The sequence below is a fragment of the Silene latifolia genome, chromosome Y, assembly GCF_048544455.1.
Source record: "Silene latifolia isolate original U9 population chromosome Y, ASM4854445v1, whole genome shotgun sequence".
Classification (NCBI taxonomy): domain Eukaryota; kingdom Viridiplantae; phylum Streptophyta; class Magnoliopsida; order Caryophyllales; family Caryophyllaceae; genus Silene; species Silene latifolia.
Genome location: NC_133538.1, coordinates 417,049,517 through 417,064,235, shown reverse-complemented (window position 1 = coordinate 417,064,235; position 14,719 = coordinate 417,049,517). Strand labels below are relative to the sequence as shown.

At 40.3% G+C, this 14,719-nt stretch overlaps 1 protein-coding gene across 1 annotated transcript; it reads right to left on the bottom strand.

The window, feature by feature from the left end:
• Positions 1–1,158: 1,158 nt before the first annotated feature.
• LOC141632403 (uncharacterized) lies at positions 1,159–13,859 on the bottom strand. The gene is made up of 10 exons (XM_074444953.1): positions 13,781–13,859; positions 5,788–5,970; positions 5,576–5,704; positions 5,321–5,492; positions 4,611–5,239; positions 3,747–4,490; positions 3,402–3,509; positions 2,746–3,314; positions 2,153–2,635; positions 1,159–1,893 (listed from the first exon to the last, which is right to left on the bottom strand). Exons 1-10 carry the CDS (start codon positions 13,857–13,859, stop codon positions 1,159–1,161), a joined length of 3,831 nt encoding a protein of 1,276 aa, XP_074301054.1.
• Between the last annotated feature and the right edge of the window lie 860 nt (positions 13,860–14,719).

Sequence of the window (14,719 nt, the reverse complement as noted above, 5' to 3'; positions counted from 1 at the left end):
AATTTATCTTGTTTTAGATAGGTAAGGACCTTTGGAAATCTATTGTCCATACCTTGAACTGTTCACTGTCATTTAATAGTACAATTGTACCATTGATTTTCCTCATTTAAATATTTTGAGGTGTGATCATTTAGCTAACTCTTTTTTGATCCGGTTGAATGCAGTACTGGGTTTATTTATTACTTTCTAAGCATAATCTAATTTTATCAGTATCATGATAATCTGGTCAATCTATTTTTAAGCATTATAATTAAATCCTGTTTGTTCAATTTATAAATTGATTCAGAAATGATTCCCTTTCACTAAATTGATATGTCAAAATCTGACAGAAATTTTGTTGAATAATGATAAAAAATAAACCACATTTGAATATTTGTTCATTTTGATGGATGAAAATGACAATTCTCTAAAGCTAGAACTTTAGATAAGCAAGTACAACCCATTACACCTTACTTTTTGCATTATTAAATTTTAAATTGATAGTACTTTGTTGGTTTTTTTTGTACTCTTGGTTGGTTTTGTAATTAATATTTAATTTTGTTGATTCTATTACCGGTTGGACCATATTTGCATCGCAACTTCACCTAATATGATATTTTCGGTGCTCATGATTGTTCGCGGTAATTCAGGGTAGGTTACTCTTTAGTTAGTACTCTCTACATATTTTGACATTTCAAATTGTAGTGATTCCCTTGTGCAATTCCTGGAATAGCATTGTTGGTTGGCACAGGCTAAAAGTAAAGCTATATGGTTCGTTTGTGGCCAAACTAATGACAATTAAACATTCATTTTGAAGACCAAAATACAGAATGTTTGGACTCTATTTGCCTTACAATTATAGACCCTAAAACAATATTGATACAGTTTCGAAATATATTAGCATTCCCTCCTAAACCCAAAAAAGCATTTGAAACCAAATCCCACAAAAGTCCTAGGCATTTCTACAAAGCAAATAAGGACATTTCTTAACAATTTTTGCTGATGAATGTCCTTGTGTGATTTGTATAGCCCTGAGTAATACGGATTGGCTTCATTTTGATGTTCCTGCAACCTGTAATTAGGTAACCATTTTAAATTGGTTAGCAGCTGATGGTACCATATATATGTAAATGGAGCATTTACAATGTAGAAGCATAATGAAATCCGTTTCATTACTTGTCAAATTCCCCTAAACCCTGCTCTTCTCAGTACCTCAAATGACACCACATTCCGCACCGAATTCCCATTAACATCACCTGCGGCTGGATTATGCAGTACTTTCAAGTCTTTAGCTGGCCGTGCTCTTAATAATGCAACGTATAATTGTCCATCCGAAAAGCAGGATCTAGGCAGGTGTACACCCACGCGTTGCAAAGTCTGTCCTTGTGCCTTATCTATTGTCATAGCAAAGCTTAACTTAATAGGGAACTGTTTTCTCTGGAAATTAATTAGAAATCGAGAATTCTTAGATGGTTTGAGTGTAATCCTAGGAAGGAAAACACGCTCTCCTTTAAAAAATCCAGTTGAAATTTCACACTCAATCATGTTTGGGAAAAACCGCTTGCATATGAGGCGCGTACCATTGCATAGACCCACTGCATGATCCAAATTTCGTAATAATATATCTGGTGAATCTTCCTTCAAAATTAATTCATGTTGTGACATTCCAGCGGGGCACAGGGAGTTTAGAAATTCAGCCGGATATACATTTGAGTTGTTATCAACAACGCTATCAAAACTATGGTAAATGTCCTTTGTTCTAGGGAATTGATCAATAAGCATACTATTTATAGAGTCAACATCAACATTCCATGGAGTCAAAATGGCTCGGTCGTTGAAAATTTCTGGGGTAAAACTGGTTTGCTTAATCTCTGGGAAAACATTGTCAATCAAGGTCTGTTCTGGTTGTTCATTCTTTTTTTTTTTCAAGAATCAACTGTTGTGGCAGGGACACTAAACTGCTTTCTTATGTCTGCAACTCCCCATTCCCCAACTTCAGTAGAAACTCTGAAAATTCAGGGTCTTCCCTTGCCCTTATATTCTCAGTTAACCAAAATTTGGTTAGTTGTGGCCAGATAGGAGAACTAACAATGCTTGCTTCAACTGCTTCTTGATCTGTACGCCTTGGAAGAACAGGCAGCACTTAGCGAAAGTCTCCCCCAAAAACTATTACCTTGCCACCAAATAACTGTGAACTATTGCATACATCTTGGAATAACATATTTACAGCCTCAATATTCTCCCTTTTCGCCATTGAAACTTCATCCCAAATGATCAATGCAGCTTCCCTTATTAAGCATGCCAACCCTCCTTTTTTAGGGACATCGCACGTTAACGTCTCTTCAGTATCAAGAGGGATCTTAAACCTGGAATGGGTGGTTCTGCCTGTGGGCAAATTTGATGTAGCTATTCCAGAGGTAGTTGTTGGTAAGTATATTTTACCTATTGAACAGACCTTCACATAAAAAGCTCCATACAATAAAGTTTTCCCAGTACCACCTGGTCCATCTATAAAAAAAACTCCTCCTTTTGCAGCCTTTACATGTTCATTGATTGCCTTATACGCAGTGCGTTGCTGAACATTTAACTGTTTTTGAGAGGCGAGCTGTAGAAGGGGCACTGGAGCGTTCAAAGCATCACTGATATCCCTTGTACACTGTAATATTGTTTCTTGTTCAAAGTATAAATGGTCCAACCCAAATTGGGTAAACGTCTTCCCCATGCCCTCAAAAACTGCTCCACCTTCCCTGCTGTCAGCTGCAATACCTTTCCATGCTCCCCAGGGAACTTCTTTCGAAAATATTCCGAGAGTGGGACGTAATATTTATCCCAGAATTCAGCAGGATTGTTTGGGCAGCTGAAAATAAGTATAGTTGCAAACAGTCTCCTAAGAGCATTTGGCATCTCCACTTGCACAACTTCGTCCATGCACATATCTGCAGCGTTATCTTCTTCAAGTATTCCTCTTTTTAACGCCGCTTCTTGAAATAAGACGTAGCAAATGTCGTCCCCTGTCTTCAGGTCTTCAAATGACTTAGGGCCTCTAACGTGCGCTAGAAGCAACCTTATGTAATAGCGCTCCCCTTCTCCTGGAGAAGCATGCGCAACCCTTTCAACAACCACTCCACGATCCCTTGGTTTCCAGAATTTTTTTTTATCATTCCATACTAAATGCTCGGGGAACTCACTGTACAGATACCTTTGGGCTCCTTCTATGCTTGAATTTGTGAAGAAAAATTCAGTGAGCATGGTTTTGGCCCTTTCTTCATCATCAATGACGTCTGCCAGTTCTTCATTTTCTGAAAACCTTACCATCTGCCCATTGGGTGTGTGAACTGGCAAAGGCTGTATATGTGGGTATGTATCAAAGAGGTTAAAACCAAAACTTCGCCAGGCTACCTCTGGAGGTGACACCTACCTACCAGATTGATACATTTCTATTTCATCCATCAACATAGAAGCAGTCCCATCCACAACATTGAATAAGATTCGATCATGACCTTTGTACACATATTTATACAAGTACTTCACTGCATTAATAGTAGAGCAAACCTCTACATTTAAGTGGCAGTCAAACATGGCAAGTAAATAAGGGTTATAAGGAACCACAGATCTGTTATCAAGCTCACCTTTTCTGACCACAACTTTTTCACCAGTAGCCCTACGCTTATATAATGGATATGAGTCTTTCCCATTTGTGGTAAACTATCTAAAGTTTTTGGGATAATTTTTTTCGCAAATTCTTTGCTTATCTTTAACTTTCATACATGTGCATTTTGGGAAATCAGCGCCACATGGCCCATGCATCATGTGTATTAATAAAACTGCTCTTAGGTGTTGGTTATCATTTATAGGTATTTCTGCTGATACATATTTGTCAAACTTTTCAGGGGCAGTAATTTTGTATGCGGGTTTGAGGATGATGAGGAAGTGTGCATGTGGTAAGCCACGCTTTTGGAACTCAACCACATTAATCATAGCCACAACTTCCCCAAAGATCTGTTTTTCCTTGATCTGCTTTCTAAGCATTGTTAGTTTAGCATGAAATACCCTGGCGACCAGATATGGCCTATTTTGTGCTTCTTCCCCAGGCGACAATTCTGCTTTTATTTCTGGCCAGTTTGGATTGCACGTCATAGTTATGAAGAGATCAGGTTTCTCATATTTTTGCACAAGTGCCATTACATTTAAATATATTCTCCTCATATCTCTTGGCCCCCCTAGGAAGGAAGGTGGGAGCACTATCCTTTTCCCTACATTACTTGCACAGTTTTCTCCCAGCTGCAATGTATCTAGAATCCCTTGATAGAGGTCTGCTCGTATAGTATCTTGATTCAACCTTAAAAAGTCCAGGCGTGTATTTTCAATCTTCACATACATGTCTACTATGTATTGCTGATAAATCATCCCTCCTCTCAGCAGAATGTTACCCGGCCTAATCTGGAATTTGTATGCGTAATATTCCCGACAAGAAATACGCTTATCTGCTCTTATATGCCTCCTAGTAGCATCTGTAAAATGTTAAATGAACAGATTATAAAACTGAAACAGCTTGAATTTGTTCTATAAATTTCTAGGCAACGACACAAAGTGTTTGTTTACAAATAGCATTCCCCAAAACAGGAACTTACTCGTTACTTCTGCCTCAATAAGAGACTCAGGCATGTTATCTGAAACTGCGGACATCAGAAATGATGAATTTGCTTCATTGTTAAACGTTGGGCTGGAAAGCTTTTTCAATCCCTGGTGCCACCCACTATCTCCCTTTGGAAATAGGAGTGGGTACTGTAGAGGATCGTAACACATATAAAAATGCCGAATACTATTGTTGTGTGAACCTCTTCCATATGTAATAATATGAGGACCTTCATTCCCTTGCATAGCTGTATTATCTGGCCAAACTACTGCGACTTCGTCAGATGTGGGTGCATTATATACACGTTGATCATTGGTTGGATCAGTGCTCAAGACTATTCTCGTATTCTTAGTGACCCCTATTTCTTGGAGTGATCTAAAGAACTTCCCATATGGATTATCATCCATAATTTCCATCAGAAGAGTCACCATTTGTTTACTCAAATTAGGGAACCACCCCAATCGGTTTTCCTTTTCATGCTGACCATCATAGAAATATAGCTGTAAGTACCTAGGAATACTATCCATGGGTATTAGATCTGGCAAATAATGATAAACCTGCCCCTGTGCTTTGAACACGTATATCCCTTTGTAAGTTTCTGACCCAAAAGTTCCCCCTAAAGAACTGAAAGCAAACAGGTTATTATATAACCTAGAAAATGTTTGAAAATGCTGTGACTGTTGATTCAAAGCAGTATACAGCTACACCAATTCTTGTGGATATTCATTAACAGCCAATTGAATTTCTCCGTTGCAGCAACATAGGCCCTTTAATTCAAACTCAAATTTCTTTGCTCCACAATGAGCACAATAGGTTGGCGCTTTTAATTTGGCAGGTTCCAATGGCACAGGCTTGCCACCCAAAGCATCTGGCATTTCTGTAAAATTAACCAGTTGAGCTATATATATTTTGCGGTGGCATGTAAAGATTTATATGTCAGATATATTGTGGACTTATTACTTTTTGTGGTAGTGCGCCGCCTCTGTTGCCCTTTGTTTGCATTTTCCATTGGCGGTTCCTCTGACATGTTTGACCGTTGAGATCTATATGGCTGTATTGCTATTTGCTCTGGTCCCGGTGATGCTGTACCTACAGTTTGTCAAAATGTGTAAGTTATAGATATGGCGATGACTTTTGGCATACCCTTTCCATAAAATGTGTCTACAGAAAACCTTTTTGCCGCCTACGCTGGCTTTTGCTAGTCGTGGGAGCATGTTCGTTTTGGTTCGTAACAGCCTGAAGCTCTGACTGACTGACCGTTTCTTGAAGGTTGCTGGTTGCATTGCCCTTGTGTCTTTTCCCAGTTGGCCTTCCCCTTCTCACATTTTTTGTATTTAGATTAACTGGTAACTTCCCTGGAATGTTTAGCTATTAACAGTTCCAATAACCTTGTAACACGGCAGGAAATACATTAGTCTCTACTGACTTGCATCCGTTGTTCACTTGAATGTTCTGATATGTCTCTTCAGATTGGCATTTTCTGATAACAATGTAAGGATATCTACTCAAATTTAAAAGGTCAACAATAAAAGTTAGAGTTCATTTGTATGAAAAGTGTGGACTGCGGGCTCTGGCACCTTAAATTTGCCCTAAATTTCGCGAATCAAAGAGCACCATCAGACTTTGCTCTGCAATTTTGTTTATTTTTTTAAAAAAGAACTCATGATCAACATAGCTGAGAGGGTTGTCATATACCTATCAAAAATAACTAACTAAACTAACTATATAGCTAGGGAAGTCAGGTCGATATCCCCAGAGAGGCAAGATATATGTAAAGGTCCGTCTATTTGGTCACAAATGGGGGGGTTTTGTAATTGGTGTTCTAAACAAAAGGTGTAAAAGGAAGAGAAACAAGGAAAGAGCAATAAAGGCAGAAAATGAGATTAAACTAACAATAGAGAGGGGACATATCAGGATTTCGGTTCACTACGGTAGTCCAATGACTAAACTGTAAACAACTTAGATAAATTACTGCGAGACGGATATGGAAAGGTCCTTCCGGTCCATTTTCTACCCTAGATTCCCACTAACTTAACTTCCGTCCTCGTCAGGGTAGTCTACTGTTCATAGCAGGTCTATTTAGTCCAATCTTCCGATCCAGGATTAAATTTAACCAGATTAAAAAGGTGACTCAGAAGCGTGCACTGAACTAAGTCGGTAAATACAGTTATATTGCTATGGGGACAGAATCTCACAATTAATTCATCTAACCTATTCACTATATCGTCACATTTCTACCGTAGATCCCCTAATCTCAACATGAAATGATTTAGTTACTCATATCGCTAATGTTGTCAATAATAACAATATTGAAATAACTAATATAAAGCATGATGAAATAATAATTAAAATGCATAAACAAAGATTAGGGCAGAAATTAAGGAAGAGCAAAACAAGTAACTAAGATGAATAAATGAAAGATTAATATTAAAAAGGGAGAAAGAGATTACAATCGCAAGAATCCGGCGTAAAGAACAAACAAATCCGAGCTAAATAACCCCGAAAACAAAGTTACAGTGAAAGAGAGAAAGCAACGCAGTCTTTACTGTGAAAGATGAAAATGATAAGAGAAAAACTTAATGCTAATGACCTAGTTATTATGCGTTTATATAGAAAAATTACTAAGTCCATAAGCTAAAACACGTTCACGGACTAATTAAAGCCCATGACAGCCAAAACAACTCGATCGAGTAATCTGAAACAACTCGATCGAGTACTTCTCCAAAATATCTACTCGATCGACCAAAATTGTTACTCGATCGAGCAAATCCTAATTCCAGCTCTTCTTGATCGAGTATAATACTACTCGATCAACCAACCTCAGCCATAGAAACCACTCGATCGAGTAACAAAACAGCTCGATCGAGTGTCCTTCCTCCAAAACAGCTCAAACTCGTGACCGACTGCTCCGTAGACCGTTCCTTCATGCATCCCAATGCAATATCTCACTCTGAACAATCCCGTCTCCTTAAAATGCATGCAAAAAGGGACGAAAATGGTACGATTCCACTACTTTCACGTTCATTCCTACCAAACGGACAAAACGAACCAAAGTAGCCAATTCGGGGCAAAATGCAATATAAACAGTACAAAAGTACATGGAAATACGTGCTGGAATAGGCTAAAAAGATTATACAAAATGCACGTATCAAATCTCCCCAAACCGAACCTTTTACTCGTCCTCGAGTAAACTAAAATGCAACTAATGGAATGGAAATGAAAACTCAGAGCTAGCTTAACTTGTCTACTTGAACCAATTTAATGCAACAAAAATTAACAGTTATAGCTATGCAGTCAATACGCAAACGAGTTATAAGTTGTTTAGAAATATAGCCGACCTATCGACCTTGCAAGACCAAGAAAATTGGACTCTCACGTGGTCACTCTTCTCTCATGAAGCAAAGGGTGAATAAAATATGTGAAAGAGAGAAAGAGAAACAGTCACTCACCTAACTGCGACCTACATAGCATGCATGCAACAAAAATGAAAGACAATTCAAGTACTAATGCACACACTCCAACCAATAATGTCCGTCACAGCCGAGGGCTTACAAATGATATGGGAATAGTGAGGTTCAGGTGAGAAAAGGCAAAACAAGTTATGGTAATTGGTACGTGCATATTGTATAGTCTTTTTAGCCTATTTTAGCACGTATTTCTATGCATTTTTGTACTGTTTATATAGTATTATGCCCCGAATTGGCTACTTTGGTTTGTTTTGTCCGTTTTGTAGAAATGAACGCGAAAATAGTAGAATCGTACCATTTTTCGTCCTTTTTGCATGCATTTTGAGGAGACGGGATTTTCCAGAGTGAGATTCTGCATTGGAATGCGTGAAGGCACGGTTTACAAGGCAGTCGGTGACGAGATTGTGCTGATTTGAAGGAAGAAGACTCGATCGAGTGGTTTTATTACTCGATCGAGCAGTTTTTATGGCCTCAGTTGATCGATCGAGTAGTTAATTACTCGATCCAGAAGTCCTGAAAAGAGAGTTACTCGATCGAGTAACTATTCTACTCGATCGAGTAGATTTTCTGGTGTTTTGCTCGATCGAGTGGATTTATTGTACTCGATCGAGTGGTTTCTGGTTGCGTGGGCTTTAATTAGCCCGTGAGTTGTTTTAAGTTGATAAACTTAGTTATTTTCCTATTTAAGCACGCTTTAGCTAGGTCATTAGGACCTATTCTTTACTTAGCTTTTATCTATTCTTCACAACAAGACTGCGTTACTTTTACTCTTCACTGTAACCTTATTTTCGGGATTGTTTCGCTTGGATTTGTGTGTTCTTTACGCCGAATTCACACCATTGTAATCATCTTCTCCCTTCTTAATAATAATCTCTATTTCGATTGCTTAAATTACTTGTTTCACATCATTTATTTTCTGCCCTAATTCTCTTTTATGCACTTTATTATTTATTTCATTATGTTTATTGTTAGTTCATTGTTTGTTGTTAGTTTTGATAATATTAATAGCGATATGAGTAGCTAAGTCTAATTCATGTTGGGATTAGGGGATCTACGGTAGAAATGTGACGATGTAGTAAATAGTTTAGATGAGTTAATTGTGAGACTCTGTCACCATAGCAATTTAACTGTATTTTTACCGACTTAGTTGAGTGCACACTTCTGAGTCATCCCTTTAATCTGGCTAAAATTAATCCTGGATCGGAAGATTGGACTAAATAGGCCTGCTATGAACAGTAGACTACCCTGACGATTACGGAAGTTAAGTTAGTGGAAGTTTAGGGTAGAAAGTGGACCGGAAGGACCTTTCCATATCCGTCTCGCATTAGTTTGTCTAAGTTGTTTACAGTTGAGTCACTGGACTACTGTAGTGAACCGAAATCCTGACATGACCTTTCTCTATTTGATAGTTTAAATCTATTTTCCTGCCTTTATTGCTCTTGTCTTTATTTCTCTTCCCTTTAAACCTTCTAGTTTAGAAAACCAATTTAAACAACCCCCCATTTGTGACCAAATAGACGGACTTCTACAAATATCTTGCCTCCCTGAGGAGATCGACCTGACTTCCCTAGCTATATAGTTAGTTTAGTTAGTTTATTTTTGATAGGTATACGACATACGTATCAAATTTTGGCGCCGTTGCCGGGGAGGCAATTGCCCTATCTGACTTTGTTTCGTTTATTTTATCCGTCTCAGGGAATTTTTATTCCTTGAGGCAGTTCTTATTTATTTTCTTTCAGTGTTGTCTATGCCCAGGTCAGACAGGTTTGAGTTAGTTTGGTGATTGAGCGGAGAGACTATTGGGCATAGACTCCTTATGCAGAGAAAATCACGAAAGGAAGACTTGAGTACTTTCGAGCCAGAGCTACATCATTCTCTTTTCGCAAAAGACCAGTCTTTAGTAGAAGACATTCCTATTTCTGCCGATCAACAAGTAAAGATGCCGAAACTTGCTGGTCACTCGGAGCCTAAAGCAGCCTCAATTCCAAAGGGTTTCAATCTCCAGACTGAGGATGGGAATACATTCGACATCCGTCCTTCCTATATCAATCTGGTGGAAATAAATCTCTATAGAGGTGTGGCAGGTGAAGACCTGGGGAAGCACATGGAGGTCTTTACAAACTACTGCTCTACTATCCCCGCCACAAAGGGGGTAACTCAAGACAAGATTAAGGAGGTTTTGTTTCCTTTTTCTTTGACCGACTCAGCCAGGGAGTGGCTGACTGATTTGGACCGCACAGCTGCAGGATTTACAAATTGGGAGTCTCTTGCTCTTGCCTTTTACAAGAGATATTTCCCTCCACAGCGCACCAATCAGCTGAGGGCCAAGATTACCAGTTTCAAGCAGGCTCCCGATGATACTTTATATGAGGTATGGTCCCGATTCAAGAAATTGGTGAGGTCTATTCCTCACTATGGATTTGACCCGTGGTTTCTGTCTAACCAGTTCTACAATGGGCTGTACGATGACCACAGAGCCATACTTGATGTGTCATCTAATGGGAGATTCCAGGAAAATACCGACGATGATAAGGGATGGGCCCTTATTGAAGAGATGGCGAATCACAGTGCTGAGTATGGAAACCCGAGGGATGGTATTAGAACAGTTCATGCACTCGATAAGCAGGTTGTGGCTCAGCCGGAAGCCATGAATGCTAAATTTCACAAGTTGGAGTTACATTCTGCTGGGGAGCCTCAGACGGTCCATATGCTTACTAGAGGGGAGACCATCACATGTGAGAGTTGTGGGAGAAATGACGGTCACACTGCTGTTGGCTGTCTTACGGAGAAGGAACAAGTCCTTGACTTTCAACAATATAGGCAAGGAGGGGGTTCATATTACAACAACCAAGGGGCAGTCCATCCCAATTTGAGGTGGACTAGTCAAAATGTGCTCAATCCTACCCCTCCTCACTTTTGATGGCAGTTGTATGTTCCTCCACATAAGAATCAACAAGGCTTTCAGAAGCCTCCTTCCTTCCCTCCTCCCAATCACGAAGCATCATCTTCTGGAGGGGTGAGTGAGATTGGTGAGCTAAAGACTATGCTGCAATCTTTTATAAAGCAGTGGCAGTTGAGTGATCAACAGAAAGATGCATCCATCAAGGCACTTGAAACTCAAGTCGCCCAATTAGCCGCGAACCAATCTGCAAGGAAACCGGGTCATTTACCGTCACAAACTGACAAAAATCCACAAGAGACGGTAAATTTAATTAATTTAAGAAGCGGTCATTCATATGAGGGACCGGAAGTGTTGAAATCAGACCCGAGGAAGGAAACAATACCTGATGAACAGTGTTATGTCAAAGGAAATGAGCTGACGGCTAAGAAGGTACTCGATCGACTAGTTTCTGGAGGTCAATCGAGTAGATTTGTTGAAGAAAGTACTCGATCGAGTGGAATTTCTACTCGATCGAGTGAGCAGGAAAAGCCAACTGCTCGATCGAGTGAATTTTCTACTCGAACGAGTGATGCTGTTGAGGAAACTACTCGATCGAATGGGAATTTTGGTCGATCGAGTAGTATGGATAACGGACAGCTTGATCGAGAGCCTGCTAGTGCTCGATCGAGTGAGAAATCGCCTGAAAGACCTCGTTCGAGAGGAAAGAAGCGTCCAAAGGATACAGAGCTTGATCCGGCTGACACGTTGGAAGAAAAAAACAAGGGACTCGAGATACCCATCACAGTTCCCTTCTCGAGGCGTCTGCAGAATACTAAAGCTAATAAAAAATTCGGCAAATTTGCAAAGATCGTGAGAAGCTTGCAGGTCACTGTGCCATTCGCCGAACTGCTGACACAGGTACCCTCTTACCTTAAATTTATGAAAGAAATTTTACCGCGTAAGAGGCACATTAGTGATAATGAGACGGTAGCCTTAACTGAGGTAGGGACGACCCTAGTTCAGAATAAGTTACCTCCCAAACAGTCAGACCCGAGTAGTTTTTCGATTCCGTGTCATATTAGTACCCACTTGATTGATAACGCGTTATGCGATCTTGACGCTAGCGTGAGTGTCTTACCGCTGTCTTCTGCTAAGAGACTTGGTTTGACAAAGTTTAATTGCACCAACATGACTGTTCAGAAGTCCGACCGTAGCATATCACGGCCACTAGGTGTAATAGAAGACGTACCTGTTAAGATCGGGAGGTTCTTTATTCCCGTTGACTTCGTTGTACTTGACATCCCCGAAGATGCACATACCCCTATTATTTTAGGGAGACCATTTTTATCTACTGCCCGTGCAGTAATAGACGTCGGGGGAAAGACATTGACTTTTCAGGTTGGGGACGAGGAGCTGATATTCCATCAGTCTAAGTTCCGGAGGGCTCTCATGCAAGCTCAACCTTGCAACGCTCTCTCTTCTATTGACCCTATTATTGACACTCCAAATGAAAATTTGGAGCATTGTGCTGCTATTGTGACACCTCCGCCTCAGGTTGAGAGCAAAAAGGTGGAAAGTTCGTCTGTTTTCCTTGCTGTAGGTACAGATGAAAACAATGAAGGAGCTGTCAAAGGGCATTGTGAAATTAATGTCAGTCAAGTTGGGAGTGACGGTGTTAAAGCCGGTGAGAATGGAGAAAGGGTGAGAAAAGTTCGAGCATATGTGGATGTGAACTATTCTCCTCCGAATGATTCAAGTTCAAGCTCATGAAAGCTGAAGAGGACGATCAATGTTGCTGAGGTGACGTCCTCCAGTCAGGAGCCCTCCGAGGGGCTACTGAATTGCTTTGGGAAGTGAGCGGGGAAATGCCCCGTGTACCATCTTGTATAAACAATTTTTGAATTTCCGTTGAATTTCTTTTATTGCTTTTAATTAGGACAATTAGAATTCAGACAATTTTTAGCATAGATAGAGACTTTAGACTGTTACTTTGTGTATTTGGTATTTTGGGATACTTTTGCAAGTGTTTTTATGCAGGTTTGTGGAATTTTACGCAAATTTAAAGGAAGAAGGACGAATTCAAGAACTTACACGAGAAAAAGAACTCGATCGAGTACTTTTTGTACTCGATCGAGTGGATTCTGTTCGATCGAGTAATGCCATATCAGTCGATCGAGTAAAGCATAAATAGGGAGTTCTCGATCGAGTAAAATTCTACTCAATCGAGTAGATGGATCCATAAAGTCCTCGATCGAGTAGTTCTAAACTACTCGATCGAGTGAAATCACAAGAGACGCAGGGAGTTTTTCCTTTAACTCCTTTACTTTTGACTCTTTATTCATTTTTCCCCAATTTTTCGACATCCCTTCCTATTTGCGATTAAAAACACCCCCAAATCTCCAATTTCTTTTGCCCTTTTACCAAATCCATCACCTACATTGTGTTCATTGTTAATTAATTGACAAAAGCCCTCTACTTTCCCCTTCATTCGTGTTGCTTTACTCGGTTTATTGAAGGATTAGGGTTCCGCGGGTTTCATTCAAAAATCGCCCAATTTGCTTATTTCTTGTCGATTAATTCTTCTTTGTAGGATCTCTAGCATAAAGTAAGTAATTCCTACACCTTATTGCATTTTAATTTCATTCATTATGCCTTATTAGGAATTAGGGTTTCGATTTCGGTTTTGGGTCGAAATTTTCGACTTAAATTTCGTTTCCTTGTTTAATTTACACTACTTGATGCTTAATTCCCATGCCTCATTGATTCTTACATGTTTAATTCGAATTTTGCGCAAAATTTGCGTTTAGGGGTCGTTACAGTCGAATTTTTCGACTGAAACCTGGTTTTCGACTGTAAGCTTGGTTTTTGCTGCTATCATATACTTCGTCAACTTCATTTGTTGCTTAACTGCTGATGTTGATGCTTGCTACCCCGCCCCTCTCGCTTTTTACCCATTTTCATTCGAATTTTTGAGGAATTTTGAGAATTTTAGGGCTGTAGTCGATTTTTTCGACTGTTTGGGAATTGTCATGCTGTTTTCACGCCGTTTTCATGCTGTTTAGCCGTTGTTTTCTTATCAATTCCCCTGCCCTATTTATTCAGGATGGATTTTAGCTCAATGCCTTCGTCGAGCTCTTCTGCCAGTCCATCTCTGTCTCTGTCTGAGACGGTATTCCCTGCTGTTACTACCGTCTCCGCACCAGCCAGCGCTCCCGTGTCCGTAGTTTCAGCCGCTGGTACTGTCTTTACGCCAGCTAGCACTGCTGCTAGCTTTGTTTCGGCTGCCACTTCGATTACAGCCACCACCACTGCTAGCACTGCTGCTAGTCTTTCTTCGTCAGTGGTGGTCACAGCAGCCACAGCCTCTACTCCAGCCATGGTGAGCACACCTGTGGCGGACTCACTTGCAGTTACAGCTGCCTTTAGAGCGGCCTTAGTCCCTCGCACCGTCACTGAACGGGCTTCTACTTCGGGTTCTAGAGGCCGGGGCCGAGGTCATGGACGTTCCCGTTCTACGCCAGCTCCTGGCACTTCCAATTCAGCTGCTCCTACTGGCACGGTCACTGTTCGAGGGGATAACTCCCTCGACTCTCACCCAGACTACCCGCAGGTAATTTTCACTAACGGTGTACATCGTAAGAGGTTTTATAACCTCCTAGGCAGTGAGTTTTTACCTACCCGGTTTTCAGATAAACCGGCACTTGAGACACTCGGCATCTACGAGTCAGTTTGTGAGCTTTTACGGGGCACGGGGAT